General features: G+C 41.7%; 1 protein-coding gene across 1 annotated transcript in view; it reads right to left on the bottom strand.

Annotated features, from left to right (window-relative positions):
* Positions 1–13122, bottom strand: part of KIF7 (kinesin family member 7) — a 33649-nt gene that overhangs the window by 13751 nt on the left and 6776 nt on the right. The window contains exons 4-10 of the mRNA XM_018571537.1: positions 12479–13022; positions 7982–8125; positions 6703–6915; positions 4673–4884; positions 4318–4415; positions 1844–1999; positions 472–674 (exon numbers count right to left, since the gene is read on the bottom strand). Of these exons, the coding sequence (XP_018427039.1) occupies positions 472–674; positions 1844–1999; positions 4318–4415; positions 4673–4884; positions 6703–6915; positions 7982–8125; positions 12479–13022 (1570 nt within the window). The remainder of the gene's footprint in view (positions 1–471; positions 675–1843; positions 2000–4317; positions 4416–4672; positions 4885–6702; positions 6916–7981; positions 8126–12478; positions 13023–13122) is intronic.

Below are 13122 nucleotides of genomic sequence, written 5' to 3'. Positions count from 1 at the left end.
GGGGGGGGGGGGGCAATATGGAGGAGCTAAAAGGAAAAATTAGACAATCATATTTGTTTTGGATGGAACACACCTTTAACACAATAAAAGAAGTTAGTTTCATTATTGTAAAGGACACAGACAGAGGACACAGACAGAGGGACTCTCCTTTGTAACAAAATAGTAAAAGAAACTCTAAGGTTATGAAAGAATAGGGGTGGCATGTGCCTCCTTAAATATTAACTTTCCTTTGAAGTAAAAACAGATCAGCAGCCTTTGTTATTGCACGCCGTCTTTGTTCTGTAGAAGTCCATGTCACACATAATGTACCTATTTTTATAAATACAGAGACCTTGCATTTATACATTTTAGAAAATATTACACCAACAAAGGATATAAGTTTATAGTTTCCCACAAGCACAGACCCTGTCATAAAAGTCAGCACTGATTAGTATGTGACTAAATCTGCTAAGCACACAAATGCTCACACACCTGGACTTTACTCTCAGCGGCTGCGATCTTCTTGCGGTATTCCTGCAGTTTGGATCTCTCCACTGGATCCCGCGTGTCTTTCCTTTCCAATTCCTGCAGATGGCGCTGGTTCTCACTGACCTCCATCCGTACCTGTTCTGCCTCAGCCTCCAGTTCAGAGATCTTCACACAGTACTGTTTATTCATGGCCTGAGCTTCTCTTCCTGACACACAAAATTGATTGTATGACTTAAATTATTCAAGGTTTTGTAGTTATTGCTAATAATTTCAGAAATACAGACATAACTCTATCACTAACCCTTCAATAGATTCTGTATAACAATACAGGGGCTAACTTGAAACCAGCACAGCTATAACAGCTTTGAAGGAAGAACTACTCACCAGGATCCCAGCAGGAAATCAAACATTCCTCCTCCAACCAAATCTATTTGGAGTAACGTGTAAAATGTTTCACTTGATATTGCAAAAATAAAATAAAAATTGGAAGCCACTTTAAATAATGGAGATACAAATAAGTATGCTTCCCACAATCCCTCCTTATCATTTTAAAGAGGAACTACAACATCCTATCCATTACAGCCAAGGAAGATGCCATCTTAGCCTTCATGTGGATTGCAGTTTCCATGGTGCTGCACATGTGATCAGCTACGACACCAGCCATTTGAGGTTGAGAGCTGAAAAAAGCACATTGACAACATTGACAGTTGGCGTGCCATAAAAGTAACTCTTTGGAGACAATAAATTGGTGGGTCAAGTTCCTCTCTAAGCATGAAACCTCTCGGACTTGGGTGCAAAAAGGTCTGTTCCGTAGTTGGGTAGGCAATCAGGTCTCCATTGCAGAAAAAGTGCAGCCATCATCTTCAATATAGCAGATAGACCAGACATCCCATATTCTGTGACAGAAGCTGCAGTTAGTGACCGCTGAGACAGGTGGCGCTGTAATTACAGCGCCATGGTCTCAGTGATCACACAGAGCAGACGAAGAACGTCCGTTCTTCATCTGCTCTATGGTGATCTCGATCGCCGCCACTCGGTTTTAATACGAGTGACCTGATTAGATCACTTGTATTAAACGAGCGGTGGCTCCTACTGTACATTTAGCTCTGCTTTAGCGCCCGAAACAGCATGTCTCGGGCGTCGGGCGATAGGGATTCGCTGCATAAGACGCAGGTACATTTACCCCCGCCTTTTGGGAGTAAAAAAGTGCGTCTTATGGAGAGAAAAATACGGTAATCAAAAACACATACAAAAAAAAAAAAAAAGACGTAAAAACGGAAGAATTATTCTCGAGCTATTAAGCACATGTACAAATCGGCGAGTCTTGTTTATTATGTGACTAACAGCTGTGAGATAAAAATGTCCTAAGCCTCACCAGTTTTAACCAACTCTTTAATAAGCTCTTCCTTCATTCGGATGTTGATAGCAAGTTCCCGGATCTTCTGCTCAGCCCGACGCAACCTCCATTTAGAGTCTCTTTCATGGGTAGGGCTGTCTCCCAGAACAAGTTGGTCTGTCTTCTTATACTTAGCTGTGGGGGACACAATCAGAAATTTACACCATTTACCAAGATCAAACCCCCACAGACACTTTTTTAGCACGTAGATCTGTATCCTGTCATACAGCCACACAAGTCTAAAAGCACAAAAGATTTCACACATACTAACCCAAGACCTAGTAGTTTGGTGTGTCTCCTGGCCTGGGGGGGACCTGCAGGCTTATTACAAGTGTTCTAGATGGCTGTAATCAATTGTACAAAATGAGCACCGGCTCCCCCGCTGTACATTTAACCCCGTTTGCCCGAAGCAGGGCTAAATGTAGAAGAAAAAAAAACCTCCTCGCCTGGCACCTGAAACTACATGTCCCGGATGTCGGGCAATACGGATTCCCCATCCCTGGTTATTACAGGCTAATGTACAAAAGTGCGATATCTATGTGAAGAAGACCTTGCCATGATCAAAATATGCAAGCTGCCATTGCTGAGGAAATAGATTGGTCAAAGGTCACCTTTAATTTGACAACTGATGGCCTGTCAAAAACCTGACCTTACATACTCGCATCAAAACTGGAGCAGACAGTTTTCTTATAGCAACCAATCAGCAGCTCTCTTCAGTTTGTTCAGTTAAAGCGGACCTTTACACTCAAAAATCAAATTCTACCAATGCATCCCTCTATGTTTGATGATCAATAATAACAGATATGTCCGGTGTAAAACGCTGGGATTATGAAATACTTACCCTTGCAGAGCATTCACTTCCTGCTTTGAAAGGGTAAAATGACTTCAGTTTGCCAAATCAATGCACACTGGGATTGCCTTGTCATCAGCAGAGCATTGCTAGGAAATCTCATCTCAGAGAAAGTCATTTTCCTCCCCTGAGATCATGTGCATGGTCACATGTCTAGTCACATGTGCCAAATTTTCAGGAAGTAAAGGGAGATGGATTAATCTCCCCTTAGTAATCATGGCCACTGCCAGAAGACTGGGAAAGAGAAGAGAAATAAGGAATGCAAAGAATACACAGCCGGCAATTATCTAGAAGTATGTCTTTGTAGATTGTCATTACTAAACATTTCTAAAGGTGTGTTTGTTGTTATGGTAAATATATGGGTAAAGGTCCGTTTTTAGCTTCGAAAATGAAAGAGAAGCTGACTGGTTGCCTTGGGCAACTGTTCCAGATTCTGTCTGCTCCAGTTTTTATGAATCCCCCCCACTGTACTTCAGTTTTTGAGTGGGCAGAGTGGGGATGTGTGAGGTCAGCGAGCTGACAGACCTACAACTGTCAGACATCAGCAAACCTCTGACCCCATGACAATCCAGCTACAGTATCAAGCTAAGACTCAGAACATCAAAAGTATACAAAGTGGAAATATACATTTTTCATAAGTAAACCTGCACAGTTATAACAATTAAAGACTAAATGTTCAGATTCGTGCATAAACCTAATTGTGACTTGTTCTCTCTAAGAACAAGAACTAGGACAATGTACAAGGCCTTGAGAGCATCAATCAACTGTACAGGCAGACCCCCGGGTTACGAACAAGTTAGGGGCTGTAGGTTTGTTCTTAAGTTGAATTTGTATGAAAGTTGGAACACGTACATTTTTTTAAGTGTAACTCCAGCCAGAAAACATTTTTGAGTTTTGGATAGCATAGGGAAGGGTTAACCCCCTGTAACATTTGTTTTGCTGCCCTCACAGTGGTTCTAACCCCGCACCATACTAACCAAAACTAAACAAATAAAATTTGCATGTAGTTTTACTGTAAATGCAACTTGGACAGATGTTTGTACAACTTCCTGTAATGTACAGTACCAGACCAGGGAGAAGAGTCAGGCGCTCCTTGTCTGCATGTCTAACAACTTCCTGTTGTGTACAGGAGGTACAGTACTACGAACCAGACCCACTCCTCGTCTACACGTCTAACAACTTCCTGTAATGTACAGGAGGTACAGAACTACGAACCGGACCCACTCCTCATCTACACGTCTAACAACTTCCTGTAATGTACAGGAGGTACAGAACTACGAACCGGACCCACTCCTCATCTACACGTCTAACAACTCCCTGTAATGTACAGGAGGTACAGTAGTACAAAGCAGACCCACTCCTCGTCTGCACGTCTAACAACTTCCTGTAATGTACAGTACCGGACCCAGAAGAGACAGGCACTCCTCGTCTGCACGTCTAACAACTTCTGGTAATGTACAGGAGGTACAGTACTATGAACGTCGGCACGACCACGGCAGCATTACAACTAGTGGAACAGCCTGGGACCTCCGTTTGTAAGTATGAGTCGTATGTAACTCGGATGTTCGTAACTCAGGTGCTGCCTGTATGAAATTCTACTTACCTTCATTTGTATCCCTGTCTAACACAGCTTCTTCGTCTTCCTCACTGTTCTGGGGAGATGTAGGCCAGTTTCCACTTTGAGGTTTGGAATTTTTACACCTATACCAGATACAGTAAAATGTATTTACCAGACATTATATATATATAAATAAAAAGGACAAGCTTCTAAAATAAGAGGAAACACTTAGTAACATTACAAAGAGTCATTTATATTTAAAATCATGTCAGCTCACCTCAGAATACATTAAACACAGTTTAGGAATTGCTTGAAAGAAGCACTAAGCAAATTATAACTCAGTTTACATAAAGGAGCCTCGGGTTTCAGAGAAGGCCCCCCAAAAATAGGATACGTTTACCTATGTGATGGGTAGGACTTGATGGATTCTCTCTCAGATACATAGTTCTCTTTATTTTCCTCTTCATCAGAGTCTGCTGTAAGATCAGAATCTTCACTGAAATGTCTATAAAGCACAGTGTCTCCCTCCTCCAGACTGGATACCAGCTTCTGTGTGTCACTCTGAAAGCTCTTTTTCAGCTCCTTGGACAAAAATACAACACTGTCTGAAATCTGGAACGTAGATATGCAATACTCATAGTAATTGTGAAAACTATTGTAAAAAATTCCGGAGAAAAAAAAAAAAAAAAGATTTTGGAATCTCTGCACAGTACAAATTATCAATGATGAAGTGTGGCAACTTTTGCAGCTACAGCATTCATTGTTGGTCATTTATTCTTACTGTGCAAATAAACCAAAATCTTTTTTTGTCTGGAATTCAGCTTTAAATACCACCAAAATAAAGCTCTATCTGTCCCCAAAAAATGGTGTAAAATTCATTTCAGTACAGCGTTGCATGACGGAATAAACGTAAGTCATAGTATCGCAACGCTGAATACTGAAAAATGGCCTGGCCAGGAAGGGGGTGTAAACACCTGGTCTTGAAGTGGTTAAAGAAGCATGCCTTAAAAAAAAAAAAAATCAGCATATAAGTTGCAGCCTTACAAATTCCTATTATCATTGCAAGATAGAGGGAGGTTTGGGCTGCTCCTTCCTGTGTTGTTCTTTTGATATATCAGTTGCCAAAGAAAACCCTGGTCTTGGCAACACACAGAACCTGCAGGATATTAACCCCTCTTTCAGCCTGTGGGAACTGTAGGAACTGCAATGATATTCTTAACTATGAAGACATAAAGCTGTTGCAGGTCCCAGATTTAAAATGGTCTTGTGTACTTTCTGTCTTTACTTCATTTAAGAGACCGGCTAAAACTGATGTTTTACCTTTGGGTGGATACTAACAAAATCCTCCTGAGGCTTCCCTTCCTTAAAGAATAAGTGCACTTTAAAACAAAGTGCATTTATTCTTTTTGACTCCTTCCCTGGATCTAACGATCCCTCTAAAGCAACCCCCCTCCCTGGGAGATGCATACTTACCTTGATCTGACAGCTGTGGTTCTGCTCTTTGTTTACATCAAGCGATGCAAGTCTTCACTATCCTGGCTGTGCTTGCTCATTAGTGCCCTATTCATTTCTAAGGTGCTGTGTTCCAAGCCAGAGACAGTCCCATATGCGGCTGTAATGCACAGGTGTAGCCATGACAGTAAAGACTTGTGACGCTGGATATAAACAAAGAGCACAACCACACCCATCGGATCGAGGTAGGTATGCATTGGTGGGGGAAGTAGTAGTAACCTGAGTAGTAGTAACTCACTCTCAATCATTTCTCCTTTGTCCATCTTATCTGTTAATTGGTGGCCATGCAGTGGAGATTTTGCAGCATTCAGAAGCTCATCATTCAAACTCAGAAGCGCTGAACTGAAGAGTAATGCACCCATCTCTGGCATTACACACTTGTGCGAAGCTGACGCTACTCAGGAAGCCAGGACGATTTTGTTAATTTTTGAGTTTCAACCAATCAATCTCCCAGTTCATCCCCCTCCACCTGGTAGCCAATTGGTTGGCAGAGTTTAGTTCCTCTTTAAGAGGCCAGATAAGTTATTAATGGATACCACAAAAACAGAAATAAAAGTTCAAGCTGAACCCTAAGCAGCTAATTGCAAAGCTGACATATGTGTATATGTGTATGGTTTTACCTGTGAAGGGATGCATCATTTTGTTTAGCTAGCTCAGAGATTCACACACTACTGTCACATTGCAAATGTGTGGCCCTTACTATTGTCCACCAAAATGAAGAAACACAAGTATGATCACCAACCCTTCTCCTACACTATTACAGAACAATGAAGAAGAAGAAGAAGAAGAAGAAGAAGAAGCAGCACACTGATTAAGTCAACATTCCGCTAAAAATAAAATGAGTTTTCAGATCAGTATTCCTGATTATTGTAGATTTTGGTATTCCCACATTACACAATTACTCTATTTTACTCTTACCTTTCTTTGCTTGGGGTATCTCAAGGGTAAAAGCTTGTTCTGCTCAATAGCATGTGAATGCTTTTTAATTAGAGGCGCTGTATTTGGTCTGCCCCCAATGTTTAACAAGTGCACATCTTCCAGTAGGGCTGTGACAGACAGATCAGGCTTCCGATGTTCCAGGTGGCTTTGCAACCTAGCAATCTCATCTTGCTGTTCTTGCAGCTTATCACTCTGTAATACAATGTATGGATACTTGTAAACTAGGACTGAACTAGTACAACAATCATAAAAGGCATGTTTATTAAATGGCTCCTGGAGCCACCCAAAACTACCACCTATAAACCTGCTGTAACCTACTTCAAGGACTTGTGTCAAGTTTACACATTCCCTAGCACCGAGCTGTATACATTTCAATGGGTAATTATCTGACACCCAGGTAGGTACAGGAAGTAGAGCTTTAGATTTACTGGTACATTGGGAACATAGTGTGTTACCGTGCGATAGGTGCACTGCTTTGCCATTCATTTGCCATGTGCCATTCATAATGGCACCTAATGCACCTCCCAACACAGCGCAGCACAGCACGGCAATACACTGCATTATGGTGAAAGGAAAGTAGTGCAATATTCCCTAATGTGCGTTGCGCTGCAATACACGGTGGCAGGGAGCGTTGCTGGGGTGGTATACAAAATTAATGGCAACGCAACGCACCAGTGCACGGTACCACACCATAGATGCGCTGAGCGACAGAATGCAAAACAACACAGTATTGTGCATTTATTCTTCATATTATAAGATTAATCTTATAATATGAAGAATGAAGCAAAAAGCACTGGAACACTCCATGGTGGGCCAGAATATTGCTGGGAACAATGTTATATGTTAGCAACACAGGTAGGAGTATTCCCGTTCTCTGAAATTAAAGCGGCAGTCAGGTTGTAGGTTGACTCAGCCTCCAAAACTACATCTATAAAATTATTTCTTTTCAGGAAACCAGTTTCTGTGGGAAACTCTGGTTCTCCGAGAGGAGGTGCATGCACCATAAGTGCCTGTATATGAATTATATTATCCATAAACAATCATGCAATATAAAGAATATAAGCAGCACAAACTCAACAGGAAGATCTCATGTTGCCAATACCAACCAATCAGGTTCTAATAGTCATTTCTGCAGTCCAGCTATGAAAATGACACAAATATGCTGAAAGGTTGCCATCATACATAAGCCTCTTAATAGGCTTTACAATGCAAAACAAAAAAGTAAACATCCATACATTTTCATGATTACAGAGGGTACCTGCAACTTGTACTGCTCCATGGCATCTTCTAGTGCAGCCAGGAAGTCTCTATTCTCATCTTCCAGCTTCTGAATTTTACTTCTCAGATCTTCAATGCACTTGTCTTTCTCTACTCCACTTGGGTTCCCGAAGCTCAATGACCCCTACCATTAAGATAAACAGCAGGTTAACAGCAAAGTCATTACAAGAACACGATGGAAAGGTGGTGATCAGTCTGTCCTTGGAGAATGCCAACAACTCATTCTGGAACAATTCAGGCTAGATATTTACAGATATTAGAAGAGCGCTGAGAGGCTGTTTGTTCGCTCCAGTGTTTGTCCTGCACAGGGGATCGGAACATATCACTGATATGTACTGATCCTCCGCCGCTTGGCCATGCACACGGAGGCTCAGCTTCTCCTCTGGATCCCTGCTGCTCTCCTGGGCAGAGGCAGCGGGGGATCTGAGAAGTGAAAGAAGCACTTTAGCCGCGGGGGCAGCGGAGGAGGGAGCCGCTGTCACAGAACTAAGGCCGAGCGGTAAGGGGAGATAGAGGTGGCGGGTGTCAGATCCTGGCCGAGCGTCTCTCTCTCTCGCCTCACCGCTCTGCCTTAGTTCTGCCACAGCGGCTCCCTCCTCCGCCCCCCGCCGCCGGCTGCAGCGGTTCCTTCACTTCTCCTCGGATCCCCGCTGCATACAGATGGGGAGAGCAGTGGGGATCCAGAGGAGATGACCATGGCGGGAGGACAGGACATCGCGATCTACCAGTGATTGATACACGATCGACTGGTAGATCGCGATCGACCTAATGGGCACCCCTGTGTTAAGTGAACACAGGCAGTCCCCAGGTTACGAACAAGATAGGGACTGTAGGTTTGTTCTTAAGTTGAATTTGTATGCAAGTTGGAACAGGTACATTTTTTTAATGTAACTCCAGCACAAATTCTTTTTTTTTGTTTTGTTTTGGATAGCATAGGGAAGAGTTTATCCCCTGTAAAGTTTGTTTTGCTGTGTGTGCCCCTGTTCAGAAGATTTCACCTCACTTTCTATCCCATTGACAATTGGATTTCGAAAATTTTGGGTTGTCGTGGAAACAAGGATTGGTGATAAAGCTTCAGTGGAGACACCTTCTTCACATGATAACTGTTACAGGAGTGAATTGTCCTTCCTTGTAGATTTGCTTTCACTTCCTGTTGTCTCAAGGACAGGAAGTGAGATTAAATCTTTCTAATGAGGATACAGACAGCAGTAAAAACCCACAGTGGCCCGGAAGAAGAGGCAGGCACCCATCGTCTGCACATCTAATCAGAGCCAACTTCATGTGATGTATGTACAGTACTACAAACCAGACTCCTCGTCTGCACGAGCGCGGTAGCATTACAACTACCCCTGCTGTACAGTAATAGCCTCCGTTTGTAAGTAGGAGTCGTATCAGGGTCGGATGTATGTAACTCGGGTACTGCCTGTATACCTGCTGGGTTTGCAGGAAAGGTATTTGATAGAAGGTATGTCCCTCCGCGATTTCTTAAATACATGATTTAAGGTAAAGCCAGCATAACCTGTGGGGTGCCCTACCTGTTGGAAAAACCTTATTGGGGGATCCAGAATAAAAAACTATGTAATTCGGGGTCACAGAAATAAAACTGCAGAAAATATGCACATACGCATAGAACATAACTCTTGAAACAAAAAAAAAAAATAGAAAATAATAATGAATCTACGTTTAAAGATTCATGTATTCATCTAATTAAGAGGCAATTTAGAGAAAAGAGGAAACGTGGACATTTCATCCCAAAAGGAGGGATTGTTGCCAAATATGCACTTGACCTATTGTAAAAAAAACAAAACAAAAAACTGACTTATAAGAGCTTATGATTACTCTTCACTTTTATAAAAGAAAAGTTTTATCAGAAGCAGGCAGACATGCAACAACCGTCCAGAGACAGAATTTCCACTAAGCTGTTTATTTACACCCATCTCCACACTTAACAAATCACAGATGTTGAATGTTATATAACCAAATCAGTTAAAGCGTAAAACCTCCTCTACTCTCTTTATGGAAGAATAAAGAATTCCATTGCGAGTATTCAGGGTACTCAGGTCAGTCCCAGTGTCTCCAGTCAGAAACGGAAAAAAGTGGTGAAACAGAAAAAAAAAAGTGGTGAAACGGAAAAAAAAACCCCACAAGTAGATGAAGACATGCAACATGCCCAACGCTGCTAACAAATCAACATATAATTTGGTGCCATGTTTGCAAAAGTGAGGGATGGGAACAGCCGATGATACACATCCTTAAAATGTATGTGTATATAGAGAGCTCAGGGTTTAGGGATATCCTCTAGTGTCAGACAAAATCTGGCACTGACTAGGAATAACATAATTACCAGCACACAAGTGGTGATTAAATACCACCAAAAGAAAGCTCTATCTGTCCGCAAAAAATGTTAACTTAAATTGCAAGTCTATAGTCCGGTCATGCTGACTGGAGACATTTTTGACTGACTGGCGACACACCCTAAATTTTTTTCAAGCCCTGGAAATGCATGTCGTGTACACAAGAAATCAGACCAAACCACAGAGGCATCCAATGAGTACCTAGAATGAATGCACTTTAAAGTTTAGGAATTCCAAGTGACAAATACACTAAACACACACACACACACACACACACACACACACCTCCATGGCTTCTTAAATACATGATTTAAGGTAAAGCCATGATACAAGAAATGTATTTCTTTACCCTGTGTTGTTTAAAAAAAGTGTACTGGGGCTGGTTTTACTGGGAGTCCAATAGCGTTTCTGGGAAAGGCAGACTCCCAATTTCATAGACCACATTTTGATGGTTGCTGTGCAGGTCAGTATTAATGCAGCTGGACTTAGCTGATGGGGAGAGTGTGTCTCCCAGTGCAAGGAGAGACTGGCAGTGTGGTGCGTACTAAAGAAAGGTCTGTTGGATCTAAAGCGGTCAGGAACCATTTGATAGACTTCCCAGAGAGGAACTTCACCTGGAACAAGGGATATCTTCAAGGACTCAGTAAGGCTGAGTTGAGCAGAACTTTGTTTGTCACATTTTCTTTATGAATGTTTTTTTATATAAGAGACTGGAAGTTTTTCCTGTATTCTTATGCTTCTGGTGCCCCCAGTCTTTTCCCTTTTTTGCTTATTTGGATCCCATATGTTGTTTGTTTGTTTTTTGAACACTCTTCACAAGGAAAGGAGTAGTAGCAGGTGTGCGGAATGCCTATCGCCCGACACCTGGGTCATGCAGTTCTGGGCGCCGGGCAGGTGTTTTTTTTTTTTCTTCTACATTTAGACCTACTTCAGGCAAGCAGTAGGTCTAAATGTAGAGCAGGGAAGCCGTTTTGTACAAGTGATCGGGGCGGCTATACAGCTACAGATCATTTGTAAGCAGCCTGCTTATACTTTCAGCCTTCCAGTCTCAGCTATACAATGCTGTGCTCGATTTCCTGTACTAGAGGCAGGCTTCATAAAGAGAGTCTGTCACCTCCAAATGCTTTCACACACAGGCTTGTTAGGCCCTGTGGGATAGCAATAAAGTTAAGTGAAAATATAAAATATAATAAATTAAAAATGTTAAAAAAAAAAAGTGATCAAGTAAAAAAAAAAAAAAAAATGAAAATTATAAAAAAAAAAAATTAAACCCTGCTATCTGCATGCGAATAAACGCATGCAGTATAGGGTGTACTATCCGTACCCTATACTGCCGTCCAGCACAGCCCTGCGCTATGGATTTTGAATTTTACTGACAAATTGCGAGCGCTTATGGGTCAGCGCAGGCACTTGACCGTGCCGAACAATGAAAAGCGCTTCTCAATACAGTTAAATACAGTTTTGGTTCAGGACATGTAGATTGTCATGAGGGACAAGAAGATTGGGCCTCCGCTTTAGTGCTTGAAAAATATATTATTATTTTTTCTGTGGTAATTTCCACACCCTTGGTACAGTAGTAGGGATAGAAGGAATTTGCAAAGCCAATTTATTACACCTTCACATCTAGTTGTAGAGGTAGATTCAAATTTGCATTCAGCCCTAAATTACAGACAGCATCAAGTCATAGGCACAACTCTTAACTCTGATATATCTTTTCATGGAAAGTGCATGCATGCTAAATGTATAAGTGTAACACTAACAGGCACTTATTACCTCTCACAGGATTTACAGCACTCCTCTTGACGATCTTTCTTACTCCACCGAAGGGCAGCTCCAGAGGGTAATAAATAGCATTGTTGTAACTTTTTAAAAGCAGGCTAAGACATGCAAACTTTGCTTAGAAAAGCTTGTTAAGAGACACGGCATGATGGACTGGGATGTGTGGCTTTGAATAAGTGTCCAAGTGGTTTTGTAAGATGTAGAAAGCAGAATAACGAGATATGTTACTGGAAGTGATCACATAAAGCTATAAAAGACCTCAATCTACATGTAAATAAATATGTACTGTATATACTTGGTACTTCAGCCATCGGGGCAATAAAATTACGTTTTCTGATACATACCTTACTTTTAGCCTGCCTCTTGCTGAGCTCTGCAGCGAGTTCCTCAATAGAAGAGCTCTCTATTCCACTGTCCAAACCAGAGGCTGATGTTACTTCACTCCTCTCCTCTTCTACGGTACACATCCAATCCTTCACCTTTTGCATTTGAAAAGGCGAGAGGCCGCCTTCTGAAAGAAGGTCCATAAGAAGGAGATATCCTGTATCTGTACATGTCCTGTAATGAGCACACTCAGCCATTACCCTGGACATATGATCTTCTGTAGATCTTCGGGGTATAGGCTTGGTTGGGTCAAACCTATTGAGAATCCTAGTTTCTGATCGATGTCTCTGTTCTAGAGCCCGTTGCAGGGACTTTATCTGTTGCTGGAGGTCTTCCACTCGCTCCGCTTCTTTCTTGCAATTGATAGTTGCTTTGTTCTTTATGTTCCGAGCTCTGCTGGCGTAGTTAAGTGTATTCAAGGTTTCATCAAAATCAGAAGCAATAGGACTTATACAAGAGATCATAACTGTCTTGGCATTTCCTCCTAAGGAATCCTTCAAAATTCTATAAACAGAACAGAAAATTAAGAAATTAAATTTAATCTCAAAAGAATGGAAATAGACTGGCAATAGCTAAAACACTATAATCTACAAAACATTATTCA

Source organism: Nanorana parkeri, unplaced genomic scaffold (assembly GCF_000935625.1).
Source record: "Nanorana parkeri isolate BGI_ZX_2015 unplaced genomic scaffold, ASM93562v1 scaffold42, whole genome shotgun sequence".
Lineage (NCBI taxonomy): Eukaryota > Metazoa > Chordata > Amphibia > Anura > Dicroglossidae > Nanorana > Nanorana parkeri.
The sequence above is the reverse complement of the archived record's forward strand: the minus strand, read 5'-3'. Positions and strand labels throughout refer to the sequence as shown.